The sequence below is a fragment of the Anguilla rostrata genome, chromosome 3, assembly GCF_018555375.3.
Source record: "Anguilla rostrata isolate EN2019 chromosome 3, ASM1855537v3, whole genome shotgun sequence".
Lineage (NCBI taxonomy): Eukaryota > Metazoa > Chordata > Actinopteri > Anguilliformes > Anguillidae > Anguilla > Anguilla rostrata.
In genome coordinates, this window is record NC_057935.1 from 20920600 (window position 1) to 20947908 (window position 27309).

Here is a 27309-nt window from a genome sequence, read left to right on the forward strand (position 1 = left end):
CAAGAGGGCATCTGGGGTCAGGCTGTGATATGGTGTGTGAGTGATGCTGGAGCATTTCGGTATTGACAGCTGCTACAGCTTCTGTTTTAATTGCATGATTCAGAGGTTGGTGGATAACTTCTTGACTGGTTCCCCTGCCATAAAGCCAAATCATAACGTCAGGTGCCCAAAGGGGGTGATTGTGGACTGTTCCACATGTTGTAAACAACTTGTGAGGTTTCAAGGGGCTCAACTCCCCAATTTCAATGCCCACTTTTCATTTCGACAATATGGCCATACCTAATACAGGTCCCATATCAGGCCCCACATAAACAGCATGTTTGAATTCATGTGGTCCTAATCTGATATTCAGCTGTTATTCAACAGGTTGTAGCCTTTATTTTCCTACCCTTTTGTGCTTTTCAATGTGGCCTTCACTTAATCCTTGTACAGCGACTGCTTTTGGTTGGTTCGTTTTTGTTTTCTTGGAGAGAAAACACAAATTAAATGTGAAATCTAACAAACTGGTTAGGTTGATTTGCAAAAGTTCCTGGTACGAAGGAGAATTTCGACTCGACATACTGTGTATCTTAATTGTCTGAACATTTAGCCAGTGGGAACGCCCAGTCGATTGTGGTTCTCCATAAGAAACAGGTTGTCTTCATTTGTTTTGCATTAGTTTCACTTTGAATTCGGGCATATCACTCTGCTTCTGATCATTGTTTACACTTATACTACTACATGGAAGAAAATATATTGCTTTTAGTCGGTCTTCCCGAAGATTTTGCTTCCGTGAAACCCAAGTTGGAATTGCATTTTAGAAATAAAAGAAAATCTGGAGGAGAGGTTTCGGAAATAAGAAATTACCCCAATGACACGAGAAAGGCATTGCTCGTTTACCTAGAGGATGAAGGTAATGTTTGTGCTTAAGCCTTATAACAACTGCACGAATCTCATTGCTTAGGAACTGAAAGTATTAAAACTAAACTGGTGAAATCGTGAAAACCTACAACTTTTGTTGTAATTTACTTTTTACAACCACAGGTAATAATAATGAATGTGTGATGTGAAAACCATTTAAAACGTAGGTTGCACTTCAAGATTCTTGAATAACATCGGATGATGCAAATAATATTTGATAAGAAGTAAATAAATCCAAGTATTTTATTTTATTTATTTATTCATTCATTAATTTATTTAGAAAATATCCCATTTGAATTAATCGTTGACCACGTTGGACCAAGATTACTATTCTATAGACATTCGCATAAATATCCCGATTGCGCTGAGACAATAATATATATTTTTTTAATGAAAACGTCTTCAACATTGGGTAGTCACGGTTATTTTCATTCCTGTCGTGTGAGGAAACAGAGACCTGTCAGTCAGTATGACGCAGTATTACATTATTATTATTTTTACATCAGTGGACAATTAAGTTATTTCTACGGAAGAGGATTAAAGTCATATGTGAATTTTCTTTGAGTTCTGAAATATAGGGAAGAGGATTAGGGCCAACTGCAATTTTTTTTTTTTTTTTTTTTTTTGAATTCTGACTTTAAATTCAGAATTCAGACTTTAATCGCAGAATTCTGATTTTAAAGTCAGAACTCAAAAAAAAAAAAAAAAATTGCAGGTGGCCCTAATCATCATCTGTATATTTCAGATTCTAGCCCCCTTCGGGTTCTATTACTTTTTGAGTCCTATGCACTCATTCATCGGCTGCCCTCTACTGACAACTATAATGCACTGCAAGTAAAACGACACCGAATGGGATTCATTGTGGGACCGCAAATCTTTCACATCCCGTTGGAGAAAGGATTTACCGTATCTACTGTCTTTTTCTCAGCCTTACAAAGAGTATTGGAAAAGGGACCGCACAAGGTTGATTTTAAGGCCTTGGGCGTGGTAGAACTTCAAGTGAAGTCACTAGAAGCGGATGACATCGCCAAAGTGAAAATGAATCCAGTGCCGTTGCCCAAACCACGCTTTGAGAAAAAGATTGGCTGTGGAAAATCTGCATGCGATATAGAAGCGGTAAATATCTTGGAAATTGCAATGTACAATATTGACAAGAAATGTGATGATTTTGCTGTTTAAAGTACAAAGCTGTACCTCTGAAATAAACACAGATGTAGAAGCCTGGAACTCTTCACATTTTTTAAAGCTTGAACAATCTAATTGTTTTTTTTTAAATATTTTTTTTATGTCAGAGCAACGACTTATATAATGCCCAAATGTGAAACCAATTTTAATGGTTCTAACTCACTCTAAAGTTGAGTACTTAGCAAATAATTGTATGGCATTTTTGAATATTTGCAGCTCCAAATAAAGCCAAAGTAACAGAAGGCATGGTAATATGCAATGAACTGGAACATGACATTGGATACATTTGATAAGACACAATACCGAAAGGAATTCTGGATAGGAACAAAAGTGTAGAACGATAAATGCAGTTTGGAATTTAATGTTGCTTTATTTGGAGTTTCTCTTTAATTAGAGTGTTCTAATATTTGCCCCATAGCCATGGAAATCTTAGTGTGGTGTGGCAGAGGCCACACTGATTTAATGTTAAATGACTAAACACTGGTTTGCTTACTGCATATTACAACAAATTTTATTAATTTATGTCGTGTTTACCTTTTTTATCAAATATGTAGAAGCCAGGACCATTTCACCAAGAAGGTAAGTTAATGTGTTTCTATTTACAGCAGCTTACGTGTGGTAATAAACCTCAATAATAGGTGTTATCCATACTGATGTCTCACTGTTATTTGACTGACAGCTTATTTTATTATTGTCCTTATTGCTATTGAGCATATTTCAGCTGCTTTTATCTAGTTTGACATATGTATTTGAATGGCCATGTTTGCTTTAAGAAGTGACATTTTTAATAAAACACCAAATGTCTACCAGAAAACTCATGTGTAGGTTAGTTTTACAGCTCATTTCTATCACCATTTAAAAAATGACACGCGAGATACAATGAGACTGGTGTTGGTTTCCTTTATCTATGCAGCACTGTGTAACAGTCATTGGAAAGGAATGTACCATGGGCTGTTTATGAGAATTGTTCTTTATGCAATATAATTATAATGACTATGCTGTCACGTATGTTATCATCATTATCATTTAACATGTAGGTCTAACTGGAGGAGGAAGTTGGTGATACTTATTTTAAATTCCAGTGAAAGTTTTTTTGTGGGATTTAGAAAAGCTTTTAAAATGCTTGTATGTCCAACCCCGCACTTTTTCTAAATTTCCTTCCTCATAGAAGCATTTCCTAATTAATATGAATATTTTAGAGCGGCACAAGCATACCTCAAGGCAAATTCATTTATTTATTTTCCAGGTTTGCAGCAAGATGGTGGTAAAAAGGTGCTATCACTGCTTGTGAGCAGTGATTGTCCAATCAAAAAGGAGATCCTTCAGGTGTACTTTGAGCAATTTACTGATGACATTGATATTTGTGGACATGGAGATAATCAATGGATTCTCAAGCTGACCAGTCATTCTGGTAAGATGTTTTTTTTTAAGTTGGCAAACGGAGGTCTTAAAAGAAAACTAAGAACTTTAGAGGGAATGGAGATCTGTGCTAAGGGGTGTCTGACATGTAATTTACTTTTTGGCTGTTCTCAGCCAGAGGAAGCTTCAGCCAGCGTAGCCTAGAGATAAGACAGAGCAGGAACTGGGGGGTTACCATCTGAGGTGTGAATCTGTGTGTCTGCGTGTGTGTGTGTGTGCCCCCACCTCTTTTTCCCTGGTTAAAAAATGTGGCTTTCTTTGAGTTAAGTCGGTTAAATTTTGGGCAACTTGGGAAGAAGTTTGTAACAGTTGGAAGTGGGCATCTGAGTCCTACATCTAGGCCTGTCATTCTACATTTCATCTTTGATTCTTTTGGACTATTCTGCTGTCTTTTGATTTCTGCATTTTGGAATACTTTGGAATAAAAGCTGTGGTGTGGTATCTGCTTGCATTCATTTCTTGTGTGATTGTCCATGTCTGTATCCTTTGTTAATTGTTTTAAGGTAGTTGAACCTTGTCTTTAGATTAGACGTGAATATTTTTTGTAACTTTTTTGTAACTTAAATGTATACTTTTCTTAATTTTTATCTGTTGTGAGTTGTACATTTTGATAAAGGTTGATCCAAACAGTTTGCTCTGCCTATCAACGAATGTGTCGATTTGATTGATAATTCTTATCTTTGATAATAATTAGCCGATTAAATCAAATACATATATTTTACATGTTGGGTAAGTGAGGTGTTTTAATAGTTGATGCACTTATGTTTGGCATACCGGACATCAAACGAGGGTGGTAACGGTTAAAACTTCTGGGTTCAGAAAATTAAACATATTTCAATTAATCCTCAACTTGCTGACAGGGGCATGCAGCTTTCATTTATGTTCACATTTCTCTTTTCTATTTTCCAAAGCAGCATAAGGGATTTATTAGAAGTCCACTTGCTTCAGACCAAAACTGTAGTTTTACTCAATCTTTTCTCCCCTTCTGATTGCATACCATTCACTTAGCTGATCTGCACTCTTTGGAAAGCATGTGACACAACACTGTGTTAAGACAAATTTCCCAAAGTCATTAAAATGAAAAAAAGGTAACACTTCAGTATTCTGTATTCAAAGTTTAAGGAGTGTATTTTCTACTTTGGTGAGTCATTTAGAAAACACATGGAGCCAACAGACATATTCTTAAGATATGTGATGTGGCTCAGATGATGGGTGGGGCCGGGTGGTGGTGATGGGGAACAGCAGGTGGCGGCAGATGTGGGCAGAGTGGAGGCTGTCGCCGGCCCTAGTCGGGCCCCCATCAAAAAAGACACATGTCTCCCCCGTCAAAATATGCTTGCCACCGGGCCTAACAAGTTTTCTGGGGGAAACCCTGTGCACAATTTAAAAATACACAAACATGACAAAGATAACAAATAATATACAGTGCAGGGAGAGGCAGAAAACCCTAGTAGGCTTATTTGAAGCCTCCACCTAAATAATGTTAAAAATTCACAATGTTATGAAAAACAAACACTGAAATGATAGTCCACTCTGAAATGATAGTCCGTTATTGTTTCCCATTAAGATGACTTTGTCTTACTTTTCCGAAACTATAAGGGTATCTGGTGTATATGTGGATCCCATCAGACACAGATTATGTACAAACTGTACAAGTCTGGGATCCAGTTGAGGATTCATTGGGCCAGCAACCTCCAGATGTGCTAATATTCCTGATATAATATACTTAAATGCTGCAAAGCATCTTGCCTTAATCCTCATAATTAATTATACATCTGTATTATTTTGTTTATGGCTAAATTATCAGTTGGGCCCATTAAATGTTAACAGAACTCTGCTTTTCATCCACTGCGTCTCAGATTTGGAGAATATCCTGGCCAAGAAGGATCATGTCTTGGAGGGTTCCTTGATGTCCGTGCAGCTGTACGATGAGAGAGAGGCAGAGGAGAGCCTTGATCCCCACAGGTTCATTCTGAGTGGCTTCAGTGAAGACTGCAAGTGCAGCCACCTGTCCGTCTTCATCAAGAGCTGCAGCAGAGGGGCCGAGCATTCCTGGGAGGTCCTCAATGACGGGCAGAGAATCGCAGTCACCTTCAAACAGGATATAGGTGGGTCTGCATTACCAAAGATAAAGCATAGGACAGTGGCCCAAGCATTAGCCGTTAGCGTGCGAGGCTAAGCTGCAAACTGAATATGGAACATGATAGTCACCTGTTTTTTTTATTTATTTAACCAGGTGACGTATCTCTTTTACAAGCAAGATGTGACCAGGAAACCAGCACTATCACTTGATGATAAACAAACAAGATAAAGCTGTTGTAAAGCAGATTGAGGCTATAAAGGCTTCTTGTGTCTAGAACAGTACAGTGCACTGATAAACTGGATAGTTTTGTTTCTAATCTCTCGCTTAACATGTCAACCTCATCCATGATTTAGATGTTCAGGCTTTTTTGAAGAAATGCTTCGCAAATAAACTTCAGAGCATGGATATCTCCGCCAGTCGTCTGGAGTACACAGACTCTGTGCTGGTGAAAGGAAATATGGAGAACATCACAGAAAAGGAACTCAGGGATTATTTTTCTAGCACAAAAAGCAATGGAGGACAAATCAAATACCTGATATGGGTCGAAAATGCAAAGAGTGTGCTTCTAGAGTTTGAAGATTTTCACGGTATGTTATCATAAATTCTCCTCAGGTTATGGTCTGTCTTCTTTGGTACACTATATTCTATGTCCAGAAATTAATCTCATGCTAAATTGTGAATATGTAATGAGCTATTTTCAACATGTGCCGTACAGAACGAATTGTGTTACATTATATCTTCTTTTCCAATTTGACAGTTGCGCACAGAGTTGCCAAAGAGAAACACACTATTTGTGGAGTCAGCCTGTGTGCTTTCTTGTTCTACTGCAATCTGAATCAAGTCTTAACTGGAGAGACCCCCACTACGCCACCTTTCCCTCCTAAAATCTCCATTCCTGTGGATGCTTTGTTCCTCGAATACATCCAAAATGATGAGGAGTGCAAAGAGGACTTTGAGAGCACACTAAAGGAGCACTACACCAGCTTCTCCTTTAAAGGTGACCCAGAGTCCCCTCAGGTGGTGTTGGAGATGGCAGTGGACAGAGAGTCATTGTTGCTACACCACTTGGCCCATACCTGGGAGAGAAAGACTAAGCAAGCAGTTGAGGGACTGCTGGAGAAATACAGCATAGTCATGTTGGTGTCAACTGAAGAGGTGTGGGAGAGAGTCAAGGACAAATGCCTCAGTCTAAATCTCAAAACTGCCAGAGTCTCCTTTGAGAGGGCTAAAAACACCATTGTGGTTTTGGGGCAACAGAACGATGTGAAGAAGCTTCAGGGTGAAATTCAACTTTTGTTGAACAAAGCAAAAGAAGAACTGGATGTTGAAACAAACACTGTGGAAAGGAAGATCCCTTTGGACAGTAAGGAAGAGTTTGGTTTTGTGTGGAACTTAGTGTCTGAAAAACTTGAAGGAGTTGAAAATCTAAAAGATGAAGCAAACTTGACTTTTCACCTCAAGGGCCTCGAAGAGAAGGTAAATGAAGCAGAGAGAATCATCAAAAACACCAAAGATAATTTATCCATCCAAACTTTGCATCTGTCACCCAATCTAGCAAAGTTTTTGCAGTCCCTGGATCTGAAGAAATTTGAGCGCAATCACTTTACTCACATTACTGCTACAGTCTTCTCCTGTGGTGATTCCATTCAGATTCTTGCAGAGAAGCTGCAAGATGGTGAGAAAGCCAGAGAAAAAATAAAGGAGGTACTTATGGAAGATGTGATCAACCTCACTCCCGATCAAGGAAAAGTCACCCAGGAAGAACACTGGAGAGTCTTCTACAGTGGACTGATGCAAGAGGTAGAATCCAGCAATAATGCACAGAATGTGAAGATCTCACATTCTGATGTGCAGATTGCAGTGTGTGGGTTCCAGAATGTGGTAACAGATGTTGCTAGGAAACTGAGAGAATATCTGAATAACAAAATGCCTGTGGCAGAAGACATCCAGCTGAAGTCACCGAGAGAGGATGAATATGTTGCTGATTGCATGAAGCTGTCTGAGGCTGCTGAAATCAAAGCCCTGGATGTGACCATTTTGTCATCACAGACACAGGCGACTCCTTGCCTGAAAGTCACCGCAGCCAATGACAAGATCAGGGAGGCCGTGGCAGCTGTGGAGAAGCAGGTTTCACACATTGTGCATGAGAAACACATATACTCTGATGCGTCCAAAGTGTTGGAGAAACATCTAGATGCTCTCAAGTCCAGGGCCAAAGAGTTTGCCTGTAAGCTGTATCCGACTGTTGAGCAAGCAAGCCAGACCGGCTTGGAAAAGGTGTGTGCCATCACTTGTACAGATTCATTAGAGAACACAAGCCACATACAGAATGCATCAACTAGGACTAATTTGTCTTTATTTGTATTCTGTTGTCTCCCATTTGTTAAACAGGGATACCGAAGTCCGGATGCAACAGACACGTTATCTGGTCCTCCTGCAAATAAATCACAGAAAGTCGCTCCTCCGCCTCCGTTACCTAAACCAGGAGCAGACCTCAAAGGTGACATTTAATTGCACAATTTACACTAATCACCTATTGCACAGATCAAGAGATGGATAATCTATTGTGTGATCTCACTTGCTTTTGTGTGTTTTTCCTGTCATAAATAATTACAGTGGTTATTGGTGGCGTTACACTAATTCTGAAAAAAGGAGACATTACCAAAGAGGCAGTGGATGCCATTGTGAATTCCACCAATAGTAGTCTGAACTTAGACACTGGTAAGGTTCTGTATGTGCATCTCGAAGTCATGAGAACATAATATTATAAATACAGGAATATCATTCGTTTAGATAAGACATATTTTGGCACCAGCTAGGCCTTTGTTCCTACTGATATCGAGCGCACAAGCCCTTCATTTTGGAACGCTTGTTATTCTGTTAAATTAGTGTAGCCGTATAGTCACATGATGCTGAGTCACTTGATTGGTGCTGTAAACCATCATTTGTAAATGATAGCTAATATTTCATCACCATGTATTAGTGGGAAGTGATTTTATTCCCCTTCTTTGTTTCTTAGGTGTCTCTGGAGCAATTCTGAAAGCAGCAGGGAAATCTGTTGTAGATGAATGTGCCAAACTGGGTAAGATTGGGTATACAGTATATAACACAAATAAACATCAAATTGAATGTATACTATTCTGATTAAGAAAGATAGTCTGCTTGCCTTACAAAAGAACACATGCCTCTCCCTGCTGTTTAATAGTCCACATGATGGTTGTCCTCTGGATGTTTTCCATCATTTGAAGTGGAAGCTTTCTAACTTTAAAAGGTCAACATTGCGCTAACACTGAGTTTGTGCTTGTTATATATATCCAGACACTTTTTCTGATTTAATTTTCCAGTGTTTACACTCTTTTTCATAGATTAAGCACCTTCAGTTCATATTTTATAAAATATTAAACACAGCCCTGACACAGACTGCCCCATGTTTGTTCAGGCACCCAGAAAGAAGATGGGGTGGTTGTCACCGGAGGAGGCAACTTAAAATGCAAGCACATCATTCAGATGGTGGGGCCGACTACCACAGTTGGCATCACCACATCCGCAGAGAGGGTCCTGCAGGTCTGTGAGAGCAAAAGCATCACATCCATGGCCATACCTGCCATTGGGACTGGTAAGACCACGTCATAACCAGTGCCTACTTCTACACAGGACAGACCACAATCACTGCCCACATCTACACAGCACAAACCACAATTACTGACCACTTTGATACAACATAAGACCAAAACCCCTGCATACCTCTATACAGCAATTGCCACAACCACTTCGCATGTCTTTACTGCGTACACCACAACCACTGCCCACCTCTAAACAGCATAAACCACAACATCATAAACAACAACCACTGTCCAACTCTATACAGCATAGAGCGCAACCACTGCCCATGTCTACAGAGCATAGGCAATAACCACTATGCTCTGAACGACAAATACTAGTATGGGAATGTTGTGGTTTTTCTTTTGTCAAACTATATTTTCTTGTCTGTGGTCAGTCATTGATTATGGTCCTCATGACTTATCCATCTCTGTGCTTTTAGTACTTTGGTAGAATTTCAGTTCAAATAAAACACTCAGTTTAAAGTTTGGTTTCTGTGCAGGATGAACAACAAGGCACTATGTGACGGTGATCTGTGCTGCTTTGTGTCACAGGAAAAAGCAACATTAATCCAGAAGAATCCATCAAGGCAATTCTCAAGGGGCTGCAGAAGCATTTGTCTCAGACCACTTCCACAAGCATCAAATTCATATTCATAGTGGCCTTTGAGCAGAAGGTTTTCGACTCTTTCCGGCATTACTTTGCAGAGAGGAACCAGCAGTCTCAGCAGAGAACAGAGGTTAAGATTTTCATTTTAATATAATATTTTACATTCTGTTTAATCCTGCCATGTCACACATATTTGGACCACTAATCCACAGTTGCTGATGTAGGCAATAAAAGTTGAGGAAAGATCTGGGTTTGGGTTGATAGAAGACCAAAAACATAGTTCAATGAAACACACCAGTGGCAGCTTCTGAGCTGGGAGTAAAAGAGCCCAAATGTAACCAAACTTGACATTTGGACCAATCTTCACTCTCAACCAGGTTTTATGCATTTTACTTGATTAACAATCACTGAATATCCCATACCAGTATACCAGCAGTGATGTGACCAAAATGAAAATCACAATGGTGGTTTGCCAGCTAATTACCTAGATATTATATCATTTCATATCTAACGTGAATTTTTTCAAAAGATATACATTTTCATATCTGAAGTAAGGTATGAGAACCTTCAGCCCTTGACCCCTTGTATATTTGTTAATCATGCAAAATAAAAGCTGACTTCATATGTAAGTGTTCAATCGTTTATACTGTGCCTTCAGGAAGTATTAAGACCCCTTCACTTTTTCCACATTTTGTTCCATTACAGCCTTATTCTAAAATTGATTCAATTCATTTTTATTCTCATCAATCTACACACAATACTCCATAATGACAAAGCTAAAACAGGTTTTTAGAAATGTTTGCAAATGTATTAAAAATAAAAAACTGAAATACCACATTTACATAAGTATTCAGACCCTTTACCCTAGTACTTTGCTGAGGCACGTTTGGCAGCGATTACAGCCTGGAGTCTTCTTGGGTATGACGCTACAAGCTTGGAACACCTGTATTTGGGGTATTTCTCCCATTCTTCTCTGCAGATCCTCTCAAGTTCTGTCAGGTGGGATGGGAAGCATTGCGGCGCAGCTATTTTCAGGTCTCTCCAGAGATGTTTGATCAGGTTCAAGTTCAGGCTCTGGCTGGGCCACTCAGAGACATTCATAGACTTGTCCCAAAGCCACTCCTGCATTGTCTTGGCTGTGTGCTTAGGGTCGTTGTCCTGTTGGTAGGTGAACCTTCACCCCAGTCTGAGGTCCTGAGCAGTCCAGTGCAGGTTTTCATCAAGGATCTCTGTACTTTGCTCCGTTCATCTTTTCCTCAATCCTGACTAGTCTCCCGGTTCCTGCCGCCAAAAAACATGCCCACAGCATGATGCTGCCACCATGCTTCTCCGTAGGGACGGTATTGGCCAGGTGATGAGCGGTGCCTGGTCTCCACCAGACTTGATGCTTGGCATTGTGGCCAAAGAGTTCAATCTTGATTTCATCCGCCCAGAGAATCTCATTTCTCATGGTCTGAGAGTCATTTAGGTGCCTTTTGGCAACCTAAAGGACTCTCACTGGAACTCTTCACATTTTTGAAAGCTTGAACAATCTAATTGTTTTTTTTAAGTCACAGCAACAACTTATAATAATGTCCAAATATGATACCAATTTTAATGGTTCTGACTAACTCTAAGGTTGAGTACTTAGCAAATGATTTTATGGCATTTTTGAATATTTGCAGCTCCAAATACAGCCAAAGTAACAGAAGGCATTGCAACATGCAATGATCTGGAACATGACATGGATACATTTGTGCAGAAAGATGAATTCAGTTTGGAATTTAGTATTGTTTATTTGGAGTCTCTCTTTAATTTGAGTATTTTAATCTTTGCCCCATAGCTGTGGACATCTTAGTGTGGCGTGGCAGAGGCCACACTGATTTAATGTTAAATGACCAAACACTGGTTCACTTACTGCATATTACAACTAATTTTATTAATTTATGTTGTGTTTACCTTTTTATTCAAATATGTAGACGCCAGGACCATTTCACCAAGAAGGTAAGTTAATGTGTTTCTATTTACAGCAGCTTACGTGTGCTAATAAACCTCAAGAATAGGTGTTATCCATACCGATGTCTCACTGTTAATTGCCTGACAGCTTATTTTATTATTGTCCTTATTGCTATTGAGCATATTTCAGCTGCTTTTATCTAGTTTGACATATGTATTTGTATGGCCATGTTTGCTTTAAGAAGTGATATTTTAAGAAAACACCAAATGTCTACCAGAAAACCCATGTGTAGGTTAGTTTTACAGCTGATTTATATCACCATTTTTAATAATGACGCGAGATACAATTAGACTGGTGTTCGTTTCCTTTTATTTATGCAGCACTGTGTAACAATCTTTAGGAAGGAATGTACCACATGGGCTGTTTATGAGAAATGTCCTTTATGTAATATAAATATGATGACTATGCTGTCAAGTATGTTATCATCATTATCATTAAACCTGTAGGTCTAACTACAGGAGGAAGTTGGTGATACTTATTTTAAATTCCAGTTCAAGTTTTTTTGTTTGGGATTTAGCAAAGCTCTTAAAAATGCTTGTATGTCCAACCCCACACCGTTTCAAGGTTTCCTTTCTAATAGAAGCATTTCCTAATTAATATGAATATTTTAGAGTTGCACAGGCATACCTCAAGGCAAATGCATACATTTTTTTCCAGGCTTGCAGCAAGATGGTGGTGAAAAGGTGCTATCACTGCTTGTGAGCAGTGATTGTCCAATCAAAGAGGAGATCCTTCAGTTGTACTTTGAGCAATTTACTGATGACATTGGTATCTGTAGACATGGAGATAATCAATGGATTCTCAAGCTGACCAGTCATTCTGGTAAGATGTTTTTTTAATTTGGCAAAGTGGTCTTAAAAGAAAACTAAGAACTTTAGAGGGAATGGAGATCTGTTAAGGAATTCATGTAAATTACTTTGGCTTTTCACAGTGGAAGCTTCACCGCATAGCCTGAGATAAGACAGAGCAGGAACTGGGGGTTACATCTGAGGTGTGAATCTGTATGTCTGCGTGTGTGTGTGGTGATCAGTGTGTGTGTACAGTCCATGCCTGCCCGCCAATCTCTTTTCTGGTTAAATTGCAGATTTCTTTGAGTTAAGGCAGTTAAGTTTTGGGCAACTTGGGTAGAAGTTTGTAACAGTTGGAAGCGGGCATCTGAGTCCTGCATCTAGGCCTGCCATTCTACATTTCATCTCTGATTCAGTACTCTAATCAGTTTTACCTATGGGGTCCAATTAAATTTCTTATGCTATTGCATGGAACGGTCACTCTTGAGGTTATCAGTAATGTTGCCCGTAGGTATAACTTTGGAGGCGCTCTGATGAGGTGACCAAACCTGTAATGTAATATTCTTTTGGACTATTCAGCTGCTCTTATTACATTTGAGAACTTGAACAAACGTGCACAAAAGGTAGTTTTTAGTAGTTGACATTCTTAGAGGTATTGACCTGCTTTAGATTAGGGAATATTTTGTCAACATTTTTGTAACTTAAATGTAATACATAAATTTTATTTCATCTGTTGGATGTTACATTTAGAAGGTTGATCAACAGTTTGCTCTGCCTATCAAAATCATCTTTGAAATAATTACCAGATTAATCAAATACATATATTTAATGTTGGGTTGAGGTTTTAATAGTTGATGCACTTATGTTTGGATACCGACATCAAACGAGGTGGTAAGGTTAAAACTTTGGGTTCAGAATTAATTATTTCAATTAACTCAACTTGCTGACAGGGGCATGCAGCTTCATTTATGTTCACATTTCTCTTTCCATTTCAAAGAAGCATAAGGATTTATTAGAAGTCCACTTGTTCAGACCAAAACTGAGTTTATTTAATCTTTGCTCCGTCATGATTCATCCTCACTTAGCTGACTGCCTTTGAAAGCTTGACACAACACTGTGTTAAGAATCAGTAAATTAATTTCCAAAGCTTAAAATAAAACAATGGTAACAACTTCAGCTAGTCGTAGGATTATAATCAATGTTTAAAGGAAGATTTTCACTTTGGTGTGTCAGACATTTTTTAAGCATTTGGACTGCCATTTAGTTGCAAATTACTGTATACTGTGCATATCAAGAATGGAATTTCTTCACCATGGACTTTTCCTGCACCTGTCATCTTCCAAATATACACCGAAAGTCATTGGTCAGCTTTGGGAAACAAAGATATCTGTGTACAGTCCATTATCTGTGCATTTCCAAATATGATATTTGGGTTCAGATACACGACTACTATCTAAGCTCTGAATTGATAGTCCATTATTGTTTCCCATTACGATGACCTTGTCTTACTTTTACAAAACTATGTGGGTACCTGGTGTATATATGGATGCCATCAGACACAGATTATGTACAAACTGTACAAGTCTGGGATCCAGTTGAGGATCCAGTGGGCCAGCAACCTCCAGATGTGCTAATATTCCTGATATAATATACTTAAATGCTGCAAAGCATCTTGCCTTAATCCTCATAATTAATTATACATCTGTATTATGTTGTTTATGGCTAAATTATCAGTTGGGCCCATTAAATATTAACAGAACTCTGCTTTTCATCCACTGCGTCTCAGATTTGGAGAATATCCTGGCTAAGAAGGATCATGTCTTGGAGGGTTCCTTGATGTCCGTGCAGCTGTACGACGAGAGAGAGGCAAAGGAGAGACTTGATCCCCACAGGTTCATTCTGAGCGGCTTCAGTGAAGACTGCAAGTGCAGCCACCTGTCCGTCTTCATCAAGAGCTGCAGCAGAGGGGCCGAGCATTCCTGGGAGGTCCTCAATGACGGGCAGAGAATCGCAGTCACCTTCAAACAGGATATAGGTGGGTCTGCATTACCAAAGATAAAGCATGGGACAGTGGCCCAAGCATTAGTCATTAGCATGCGAGGCTAAACTGCAATCTGAATCTGGAACATGATAGTCACTTATTTTTTTATTTATTTAACCAGGTGACGTATCTCTTTTACAAGCGAGATCTGACCAGGAAAGCAGCACTATCACTTGATGATAAACAAACAAGATAAAGCTATCGTAGTGCGGATTGAGACTATATAGACTTGCCTGTGTCTAGAATAGTACAGTGCACTGATACACTGGATAGGTCTGTTTCTAATCTCTCGCTTAACTTGTCAATCTCATCCATGATTTAGATGTTCAGGATTTTTTGAAGAAAAGCTCAGAAAAAAAACTTCAGAGCATGGATATCTCTGCCAGTCGTCTGGAGTACACAGACTCTGTGCTGGTGGAAGGAAATATGGAGAATATCACAGAAAAGAAACTCAGGGATTATTTTTCTAGCACAAAAAACAATGGAGGACAAATCGAATGCCTGATATGGGTCAAAAATGCAAAGAGTGCGCTTCTAGTGTTTAAAGATTTTCACGGTATGTTATCATAAATTCTCCTCAGGTTATGGTCTGTCTTCATTGATACACTTATATTCTATGTCCACAAATTTTGAATTGTAATTTTGAATTAACATTTTGAATATGTAATGAGCTATTTTCAACATGTGCAGTACAGAACAAACTGTGTTACATTGTATCTTATTTTCCAATTTGACAGTTGCACACAGAGTTGTCAAAGAGAAACACACTATTTGTGGAGTCAGCCTGTGTGCTTTGTTGTTCTACTGCAGTCTGAAGCAAGCCTTAACTGGAGAGACCTCCACTATGCCACCTTTCCCTCCTAAAATCTCCATTCCTGTGGATGCTTTGTTCCTCGAATGCATCCAAAATGATGAGGAGTGCAAAAAGGACTTTGAGAGCACACTAAAGGAACACTGCACCAGCATCTCCTTTAAAGGTGACCCAGACTCCCCTCAGGTGGTTTTGGAGATGGCAGTGGACAGAGAGTCATTGTTGCTACACCGCTTAGCCCATACCTGGGAGAGAAAGACTATGCAAGCAGTTGAGGCACTGCTGGAGAAATACAGTATAGTCACGTTGCTGTCAACTAAAGAGGTGTGGGAGAGAATCAAGGACAAATGCCTCAGTCTAAATCTCAAAACTGCCAGAGTCTCCTTTGTGAGGGCTAAGAACACCATTGTGGTGTTGGGACAAAAGAACGATGTGAAGAAGCTTCGAGGTGAAATTCAACTTTTGTTGAACAAAGCAAAAGAAGAACTGGATGTTGAAAGGACGATCCCTGTGAACAGTAGGGAAGAGCTTGGTTTTGTTTGGAACTTGGTGTCTGAAAAACTTGAAGGAGTTGAACACCTGAAAGATGAAGTAAACTTGACTTTTCACCTCAAGGGCTTTGAAGAGAAGGTAAATGCAGCAGAGAGAATCATCAAAAACACCAAAGATAATTTATCCATCCAAACTTTGCATCTGTCACCCAATCTCACTAAGTTTTTGCAGTCCCTGGACCTCAAAAAATTTGAGCGCAATCACTTGACTCACATTTCCGCTACAGTCTTTTCCTGTGGTGATTCCATTCAGATTCTTGCAGAGAAGCTGCAAGATGGTGAGAAAGCCAGAGAAAAAATAAAGGAGGTGCTTATGGAAGATGTGATCAACCTTACTCCCGATCAAGGAAAAGTCACCCAGGAAGAACACTGGAGAGTCTTCTACAGTGGACTGATGCAAGAGGTAGAATCCAGCAATAATGCAGAGAATGTGAAGATCTCACATTCTGATGTGCAGATTGCAGTGTGTGGGTTCCAGAATGTGGTAACAGATGTTGCTAGGAAACTGAGAGGATATCTGAATAACAAAATGCCTGTGACAGAAGACATCCTGCTGAAGTCACTGAGACAGGTTGAATATGTTGCTGATTGCATGAAGCTGTCTGAGGCTGCTGAAATCAAAGCCCTGGATGTGACCATTTTGTCATCACGGACACAGGCGACCCCTTACCTGAAAGTCACCGCAGCCAGTGACAAGATCAAGGAGGCTGTGGCAGTTGTCAAGAAGCGTATTTCATACATTGTGCATGAGAAACACATATACTCCAATGCCGGGGAGTCAAAAGTGTTGGAGAAACATCAAGATGCTCTCAAGGCCAGGGCCAAAGAGTTTGCCTGTAAGCTGTTTCTAACTGTTGAGCAAGCAAGCCAGACCAGCTTGGAAAAGGTGTGTGGCATCACTTGTACAGATTCATTAGAGAACACAAGCCACGTACAGAAATCACCAACTAGGACTAATTTGTCTTCATTTGTATTCTGTTGTCTCCCATTTGTTAAACAGGGATACCAAAGTCCAGATTCAACAGACACGTTATCTGCTCCTCCTGCAAATAAATCAAAGAAAGTCGCTCCTCTGCTTCCGTTACCTAAACCAGGAGCAGACCTCAAAGGTGACATTTAATTGCACAATTTACAGTAATCACCTATTGCACAGATCAAGAAATGGAGAATCTATTGTGTGATCTCACTTGCTTTTGTATGTTTTTCCTGTCATCAATAATTACAGTGGTTATTGGTGGCATTACACTAATTCTGAAAAAAGGAGACATCACCAAAGAGGCAGTGGATGCCATTGTGAATTCTACCAATAGCAGTCTGAATCTAGACACTGGTAAGGTTCTGTATGTGCATCTTGAAATCATCAGAACATATTATAATGACAGGAACATAATTTGCTTAGATAAGACATATTTTGACACCAGCTAGACCTTTGTTCCTACTGATATAGAACACACAAGCCCTTCATTTTGGGATGCTTGTTATTCTGTTAAATTAATTAGCCATATAGTCACATGATGCTGAGCCACTCGATTGGTGCTGTAAACCGTCATTTGTAAATGATACATAGGTAATATTTAATCACCATGTATTTGTATTATAGTGGGAAGTGATTTTTTTCCCTTCTTTGTTTCTTAGGTGTCTCTGGAGCAATTCTGAAAGCAGCGGGGAAATCTGTTCAAGATGAATGTGCCAAACTGGGTAAGATTCTTACATCACAAATAAACATAAAATTGAATGTATATTATTCTGACTGAGAAAGATATTCTGCTTGCATCCCTATTTCTGCTATTTAGTAGTCCACGTAATGGTCATCCAGTGGATGTCCTTCCAGTGTTTACACTCTTTTTCATAGATAAAGCGTCTTCAGTTCATATTTTATAAAATATTAACCACAGCCCTGACACAGACTGTGTCCTGTTTGTTCAGGCACCCAGAAAGGAGATGGGGTGGTTGTCACCGGAGGAGGCAACTTGAAATGCAAGCACATCATTCAGATGGTGGGGCCGACTACCACAGCTGGCATCACCACATCCACAGAGAGGGTCCTGCAGCTCTGTGAGAGCAAGAGCACCACATATGTGTCCATTCCAGCCATTGGGACAGGTAAGACCACATCACAACCAGTACCTACTTCTACGCAGCACAGACCACAACTACTGTCCATGTCTACACAGCACAGGCCACAATTACTGCCCACATCTACACAGCACACACCACAACTACTCCCAACATATACACAGCACACACCACAATTAGTGCCCAAATCTACGCAACACACACAACAATTACTGCCCACATCTACACAGCACAAAACACAATTACTGACCACGTTTATACAACATAACACCAACACCCCTGCCCACCTCTGTACTGCATAAACCACAACCAATGTCCAACTCTATACAGCATAGAGCACAACCACTGCCCATGTCTACAGAGCATAGGCCACAACCAGTGTGCTTAGAATTACAAATACTAACATGAGAATTTTGTGTTTTCCTTTTGTGTTTTTTTGTCAAATTATGTTTTCATGCCTGTGGTCAGTTCTGAATTATGGTCCACATGACTTAAGTATCCATCTCTGGGTTTTTAGTATTTTTGTAGTATTTCAGTTCAAATAAAACACTCAGTTCAAAGTTTGGTGTCTGTGCACTTTTAAAGGATGAACAACAAGGCACTATGTGAAAGTGATCTGTGCTGCTTTGTGTCACAGGAATGGGCAACATTAAGCCAGAAGAATCCATCAAAGCAATTCTCAAGGGGCTGCAGAACCATTTGTCTCAGACCACTTCCACGAGCATCAAATTCGTATTCATAGTGGCTTTTGAGCAGAAGGTTTTCGACCTTTTCCGCCATTACTTTGCAGAGAGGAACCGGCAGTTTCAGCAGAGAACAGAGGTTAATATTTATATTTTAATATAGTATTTTACATTCTATTTAATCCTGCCCTGTCTCACACATTTGGACCACTAATCCACAGTTGCTGATGTAGGTAATAAAAGCTAAGAAAAGACCTGGGTTTGGGTTGATAGAAAACCAAAAACATAGTTGAATGAAACACACCAGTGGCAGCTGCAGAGCTGGGAATAAAACAGCCCAAATGTAACCACATTTAACATTTGGACTAATCACTCTCAACCAGGTTTTATGCATTTTACTTGATTAACAATGATAAACCTAATCACTGGACATCCCATACTAGTATACCAGCAGTGATAAAAGTAACCAGAAATGCAAAACATAATGGTGGCTAGCCAGCTAATGACCCAGACGTAATATCTTTTCAAATCTAATGTGAAATTAGTTTATTTCAATGATAAACATTCTCTTTAGTTAAAAATGAGAAAGGTCAGCCCTTGTACATTTCTTAATCAAGCAAAATAAAAGAAAGTAGAGTGAGAGTTTAAAAGTACAGTAAGTGTTCGATCTTAAGAGTTATCTCTGTTAAAAATAATTGTTCAAAAAGAGCACTTTTCCATCAATAACGATAGTTTTTTTGTGTGTTTTGGGTCACATTATCTACAGTTTTGTTTTGATTGGATGTTCTGTCTTTATCAAGGCGGTCAGTGGGATCCACTTGCCAAGCATTCAGTCCAGGTCAAGAGAGCTCCCTGCCAATCAAGGTTTGTTGAACACGCCATTAAAGTACGGCATCATCGCCATAGATACACATAGCAACGGCTGACTGGACCTTTCCCATTGTTATGGTGATTGTAGTGAGGATGACTCAAAAATAGCCATAGTTTGACTGTTTTTGTGTCTTCAGCAATCACAGTGACAGAGGCACTTTCTTGGCATTCCTAGAAAGTATTATGTGGGAAAAAATAAAATTTTTAAAGCTGAAATTGATTATTTCAATTACCAGTAAAAGAGGATGCCTCCCAGTACTACTACTACACCTCTTAAATCCTGATGTATTGTAATGTGTATTGAAAACAGGTTTGTTGTTTTCTTCCTTTTGTGTTTGGTGTGCTCTTGCAACTATAATAAACCTCCCCAAGTTAAGATCCATGGTATCAGAATAGAGGTGAAGAAAGGTGACATCACCACAGAAACTGTCAGAGGGATCGTCAACACAACCAACAAAGAGCTGAACCTGAAAGGAGGTGAGTCCCTCTTAGATCTGGTTTATTTTAAATGAAAGTGTATGCAGCCTGTTTAAGCTTGCAGTCACCCCGTTGTTTTATCAAGAATAAAATTACCAAATGTCTCTCGGTTCTTGTATGATCAGCCTTCCTACTTGATGATCTTATGTTTCCTTTAGGAGTTTCAGGAGCTATATTCAGAGCAGCAGGAAGCTCGGTTGAGCAGAAGTGCAAAATGTTTGGTGAGTTTCAGGAACATCAGTTTCAGTAACCGGGTGCACAAAAAATCTGTGTGATGCGACTTTCGGTGTTTTGCATAACCTAAAACTATCTTGATCAGTATGTGTGGGGTTTCGAGGTGAGTCCCTCTTAGATCTGGTTTATTTTAAATGAAAGTGTATGCTGCCTGTTTAAGCTTGCAGTCACCCCGTTGTTTTATCAAGAATAAAATTACCAAATGTCTCTCGGTTCTTGTATGATCAGCTTTCCTACTTGATGATCTTATGTTGCCTTTAGGAGTTTCGGGAGCTATATTCAGAGCAGCAGGAAGCTCGGTTGAGCAGGAGTGCAAAAAATTTGGTGAGTTTCAGGCACATTGATTTCAGTAACTGGGTGGACAAAAAAATCAGTGTCATGCGAGTTTTGGTGTTATGCATAACCTAAAACTATCTTGATCAGTGCAAGTTTTCATTTTGCTCACATGTTTGTATTTAAAGGGCCCCAGCAGGATGATGGCGTTGTGGTAACGAGTGGCGGGGCGCTACACTGTGATTTTATCATTCACATGGTGGGACCCCGCTCCCTACCTGCCGCAACCTCACAGGTGGAGAAGGTTCTGGAACAGTGTGAGAAAAACGGCATCACCACCGTGTCCTTCCCTGCTATTGGTACTGGTGAGTAGAACACTTACAAAAATGCTGTCACCGCAGAATTCTATGATTACAGTCACTTCACAAATGCTGCCACTAAATATAACCATGTACATTCACACTGTGTGCTACTACCATAGATATTTTAAGTATACACTCCCACTTTAAATGCTGCTACCGTAGATATCCATGTACATCTTTTAATTATGAATGCTGCAACCACTGATAGCCATTCAGTTTATTTGTGCTACCGGCATAGCTGCCCAGTATCTATGTTGAAATCTGTATTATAAATGCTGTCATTGCAGATAGTGGGATGGCTGCTGTCACCATATATTGGGATGTTATGTATGCCATCCAGCCAAGTTACGCCTCGGCGGGCATGCCTCATTTTGGGATGGCAGGTATGCCATCCAGCCAAGTTACGCCTTGGTGGAGCATTCCGCATACCTGTACAGCACCGAGAGTTTGGCACTTTTCAGGGTTCCCCGCAGTTATTACTGTGACAGCCACAGACTCTCAGCCCTTAAAAACATTCATTTCTGTACATTCTGACCCCATTTCAACAGACAGATTTCATAAACAACTTCACGTGTCCAAACACTAAAGCCCCAAACTACGGGGATTTAGCGTTTTTTCCTTCTTATTTTTCCAGCCACAAATGCTCCTAGCCCACAATTAGAATATGTCTCCCCATTGGTCATTTTACGTACATCAACCAATAAAAACATCGGATGCAAACACAAAATTATCATATATACAAGTGCGCACTATTAAAACAGTACAACTGCATCTCTGATGTCAACTTCCCTCGTTGCCTAGTGGGTTGTGCCCATAGGTTATGCTGTTGTCTTTTGGTTGGAACTGTTTACAGGACTGAGAGACCCAGGTTCAATTCCCTACTCCGACTGCAGCAAATCTCTAAACTCAGTACAATGGCTTGCTGGCTAACTAAAAATATGACATTTAAAATATTTGCATCCGCTTTCGGCATTTTCAGCGTGTTTAACGTTAGCTACCTTGTGTGTGAGTAACTTTCCATTCTTGCATGTTGAAAAACGTGTTTTTTACGAGGTACATATTACTGTAAGAATCGTTTTGTCTTACTGTTAGCCAGTCCGATGCCAGTAGATGGCAGTGGCCGCCAGTCAGTGTGAGATTCGCAAGCACAGGACATCTTGCTTGGTAACAAGCTTTGCAGGAATAATAGCAACAAGCTAAGCAAGCTGAGAGCTCAGGGCTAAGCGACTTGAAACAATTTAGGAGACATTGGGTCGCGCTGCTTTGGAATACAGCTTCTTTCATTTCTGTGAGGCGAAGATAGCCTATATTGTTTGTAGCACAGTAACTTGGCGTCATTTTCATATCAATTCATATCAAGGCAGGCTTAGATTTAGCCAGTTTCAATGAATGACTTATACACAGTGCTTTGTAAGTGTGAGTAACTTGGCATTTTTGTACATTGAAAATGTGTTTCTAATGAGATTTCTATGTTTACAATCACTAATCACTAATTGTACCACAATGGATATCTAACCACACACCCAAAATGAGTTGCCATCATAGTACACCTCCACATAATGAATTCACATAAACACCAGGACCATAAACACTTAACTACAATAATAATTGTGTTTGATCCTGTAACGTCATATTGCAGGTGGTGGACAGCTGAATGCTGCAGATGTCATTGCTGCCATGCTTCAAGGGTTCCACAATCATTTATCGCAGCATATCTCCACTGTTCTCAAGCTGATTTACATCGTAGTCTATGAGGACAAAATCCTCCAGGAGTTTCTCCAGGGGCTGAAGCAGTGGTCAAGACCTGGGCTGGTATGGAAAAATGTAAAGCATGAGAGGAAAATTCACTTGGCTGTCTAAGCTTGCTGCTGTGCAGACATGCTAAGCCAGAGCAAATAAACTGTTACTATGAAGATGGGGCAATAGTGATTAATCATTATCCAACTTCATGTCGTTATATTATTTGTAATGTTGTCCAAACTACAATTCTAGTTTTAACATTTTCATATGTCAATAATTATTGATATTAATGATATAAATGTGTTACATTTCTTCCAGGATAATTCTTGTGATGAAGGTGAAGATGAGGATGAGCCACCTTCCTTTCATTTGCCCAGAAGGAAGCATTGAGATAATCATGGGAACAATACTGTACTGCTATGTCATAGTCAATCCACTGTTGTAGTTTGACAGGGCAGTGTGATGCAGTTAATGAAGTATAATAATTGCCTGGAGCATATCTGGATTTTTAAATAAATTGAGTGATAGACTAATTGCCACAGATTAAAAACCCATTTCTTCAAAGAGCATCTGGACTGGGCAGCTACCTACCATGCATTTATAATGAAAATTTCCATAATCCTTACTTACTTCCCTAACCCTTAAAAAATAGTACAAGCTGAATTCTTCTCAAAAGTATTTTACTTGCTAAAGACATGTATGTGAGGCCATCTTGTACTGAATTTCATAGCACCTTTTAAAGTTGCTCTGGATTACAGCATCTGTCTAATTATATTAATTTGATTCCATAGGAACAGCGGCAATGTCGGCACGTAGGAGACCCAGTTCCACGTCCTCAGACTCCAGCTCTTCCCAAACCAGCTCCAACATTCCGACCCTGAGCCTGGGAAGTGCTAGCATTACTTTCCCTGTGATGGTGGCTGAGGTTTACGGAGTTTCTGTGGCAAACCTGGCCCAGGTGAAGAAGTGCCTTGATGAACTGGTTTCCGAGGAGTGCACCAGCCAAGACGTGGTAGACAAGCACCTCCACCACCTTACAGAAAAGGAAAAGCAAGATATCATTGAAGCGAGCCAGAGGCACCAGGTCCGCATCGCCATGCTCCAAAACAAGCTGACGGTGTCGGGGAAGAGGGACGATGTCCTTTCGGTCATCCTGCAGATCAAAGACTCCCTGCAGAGAGCCCAGGAGAGGGAGGACCAGGAGCGGGAGGAGAGCAGGATATGGCAGACCGTCCGCTGGGAGGTGGGCGGGTCGGACAGCTGGACAGGCCTGGAGCAGCGAATAAACTACAATCTGGAGCTGGCTTTCCACAGGAAGGACAAGTTATACATTTACCAACACCAAAAGGACAGCTTCACGGTGGATTTTGAGAAGATGCAGCAAACGGACAGCAGAGGACAAATCACTAGAATCAAGAGGACTCCTCTGTCCGACTGTGAAACAGGTTGGTAAATTTCTTGATGAGCTTACTGCCTGACAATTCAAACTAGTTTACTGTCTAAATGATTTGACAAAGTAGCATGTTGTGGCATGAGTACTTCCCCTGAATAGAAATCAACTGTGTTCCTTATCAAAGTACAAAATCTGTGTGTTCTTTATAATCAGAACTGAAAAAAATAAATTTGCTTATCAGAATTAATATTATTATACAATGAATCATACATGAATATTTTTCAGCTATCATTACGACACCACCTACATGGACCAAGATGGATGGAAAAGATCTGGACATCATTGTGCTCTCTGAAAAATCAAATGAATATCAGAAAATTTGCAAAGAATTTGTGCAATCCTGCCAGGTGTTTGCACAGAAAAACGGCAAAAACATCGAAGTGGTCCAGGTACATCACATCACATTAACTTTCAGCAGAAGGTGCTGTAATCCAGTTCCATTTAATGGCTTACATTCTTTTTACATACAATCTATTTACATACCTGGAAATTTACTTAAGCAATTCAGGTTAAGTACCTTGCTCAAAAGTACAATGACTGCACTCTAGCTGGAAATTGAACACAACCTTTACTGTAAATTACAAGCCCAGTCCCCTAATCTAAATTCCAAAAAATTAAGAACAGCTCCAACCTCTAGCAAACTACACACATAATCTGAAAGTAAAGCCTTGAAAGCTTTATAAGTAATTACAGGTTCAGTTTGAGGTTTTCTGTAAAGAGGGATCAGAATAAAATCTGCCAAGAGGCCAAAGATAGTGGATTATTGAAAGGAACAGTTATTATTGAGGAAGGGGGAAGTGGCTGCCATAATAATAATAAAATAACAACACTAATAATAATAATAATAATCTGCTGTGATACCCCCTTTAGATCCAGAGAATCCAGCACCAGGAGCAGTGGAGGAGGTACACAGTAAGCAAACAGGCATTGGATAAAAAATATCCGAAAAACAATAACGAGCAGTTCCTGTACCATGGAACTACCAAGGACATCTGCCAGAAGATCAACAAGAATGGCTTCAACCGCAGCTTCTGTGGCAGAAACGGTACCAACCAGAAAAACAATTTCACTTTCTGGGCAATGTAGTTTTTTTTGCTATGCTTGCTGTATACAGGTTAAAGTGTTGTGCATGCATTTAATTAATATATTCAGGCAATAGCATTTCCAATAAAATGGGAATAAATTTATGATTTTTCAATTAATAATAGACCCAGGAAAGTACATAAATTTGGTGAGCATAACTATCAGTAAAACAGGTCTGTAGGACTGTAAACTTGAAACAGTTAAATACAGACATTTCCACAGAGGTTTTCCCACATTCGTTTCAAATGTACTTAAAATTAAAAAAATATTTGAATTACATTTAGACTATACATCCATGTTAAATGTTACCATGAGAAAATTACATAACAGAGCACAGGTACCCCAGACTTGACATATGCTTTTAAACTATGGAAAAAGCATGTGAGGAAGATGGATGTTTAAATTTGTATTACACACTCAACACTCAAAAATGCTTCTGGGTGTTTTCAGCAACAGCATTTGGAAGCGGAACTTACTTTGCCAAGGAGGCGTACTACTCTTGCGATGACAAGTACTCCAATCCTGATGAGAACGGCCACAAGTACATGTACAGAGCCCGCGTACTGACGGGGAAGCCCTGCCTCGGACTGCATGGCATGAGGGAGCCGTCTCCGGTGGACCCCAACGACCTCCAGGCGGGCCTGCACGACTGTGCCGTGAACAACCTCCAGAACCCCTCCATTTTTGTTATTTTCTCCGACTCAGGGGCCTACCCTGAATACCTCATCACATTCAAGACAGTGTATTGTGGATGGGGGGGATCCACTAACGAGCCAATCAGTGCTTTAAACAGCCTTAATTAATATTTTGTATTTTTCTATAACATGTAAATATGATCACTAGCATTTTAAGAAATTTGATTAGAATACAACAAATTATGTGTAATATTTGTAAAATCAAGGGTCTTCGAAAACTTTTAAATCCAAAAACAAAACGGAGTATCAAATATATCTTAATTAAATTAGAGTTTTAAATGATGTTGAATGGCATTGAATGTCCATACAGTTCTTAAGGATCTCTTTGTATAAACTTATACCTTTTGCTGTCAGTTCCCATCAGATTGTTAAAAACTGAATGTATGGAATAGAGTGCATTAGTAAAATGGATCACATTGGAATATCTTTATTAAATTCAGATGTACAAACAGTGGTATCGGCACATGAATATGAGTCATGTCATGAGTCACATGAGTGTTCATGAGGTTTTCCAAAGTTTGGGATCTACTTCAGCTGCTCTGAGAGAATCTGTAGCTGAACACGAGACATAAGTCCTATTTGAGCTGGATTCGTTTTACAGTAGGTGGAAATAAACTGAAACAAGTTTGAAAGATGTACTGTCTGGTCTATTTGTATTTTCACTTCAGCAAGGAAAATAAGGAGACTGCAAGCGGCTAGTTCAAATCTGATTACCGGCTGCCAAAAACCAAGGCAGTTTCCATATATAATTATATTACTGCACGGTCCATTCGAACCGGATTGCTATTAATGAAGGACCTCTGAGTTTGGCGAAACACAGAAGATAATTCGCTCTGGTCTTTCTACATCCTGCACTTTGGAAGACTGCAGACATTGCAGATGTGTACTTGATTAAAAATCACTCATCCTGTTGGTAATCACTTAATCACATAACCTCTCTCAGTGAAACTGATCCAGCTTGAATAGGGCTAAAACTAGGATTATGAGAGTTCTTTAGGGGTAGGTCAGATCTTAAGACACACCCACTAAGATTGTGGTAGGTGTTGCTGGTTCAAGCTGGAATGGTACAGTACTTCCCAATATTGACAGATCTGAGTTTATCTTCACAAATGGCACATACTGTACACATAATGTTAATCTTTACAAGGCTCTCATCATACAGTATTCTGGTGCTGGTTGTTGCAAGTACCAATAATAAGTTATAGCGTATTTCCATAACAGACTTTACAGTGAAAAAACAATAATCTTTCGATCAAAGCTGATCCTAAACCCAGGACCTTCACTCTGAAAACCGAATACAAGGTGTTTAGTAACTCACTGGCCTGTATCAAATCAACAATTTGTCCTTAACTTTGATTTACAAGTCTTAATTTTCTCTTT

The 27309-nt window shown here is 39.6% G+C and overlaps 1 protein-coding gene across 1 annotated transcript; it reads left to right on the forward strand.

Annotated features, from left to right (window-relative positions):
- The first annotated feature begins 538 nt into the window (after window positions 1-538).
- On the forward strand, window positions 539-26563 carry parp14rs3 (poly(ADP-ribose) polymerase family member 14-related sequence 3). Its single transcript, XM_064326696.1, has 32 exons — window positions 539-892; window positions 1829-2016; window positions 2640-2664; window positions 3332-3496; window positions 5364-5612; window positions 5941-6174; window positions 6345-7864; window positions 7979-8087; window positions 8204-8308; window positions 8607-8669; window positions 9027-9203; window positions 9742-9926; window positions 11755-11779; window positions 12450-12614; window positions 14367-14615; window positions 14944-15177; window positions 15359-16869; window positions 16984-17092; window positions 17209-17313; window positions 17619-17681; window positions 17910-18086; window positions 18697-18881; window positions 19543-19606; window positions 19985-20089; window positions 20585-20647; window positions 20785-20961; window positions 22598-22770; window positions 23017-23035; window positions 23490-24143; window positions 24377-24540; window positions 25022-25196; window positions 25685-26563. Exons 1-32 carry the CDS (start codon window positions 721-723, stop codon window positions 26035-26037), a joined length of 7962 nt encoding a protein of 2653 aa, XP_064182766.1. The 5' UTR covers window positions 539-720; the 3' UTR covers window positions 26038-26563.
- Window positions 26564-27309: the final 746 nt, after the last annotated feature.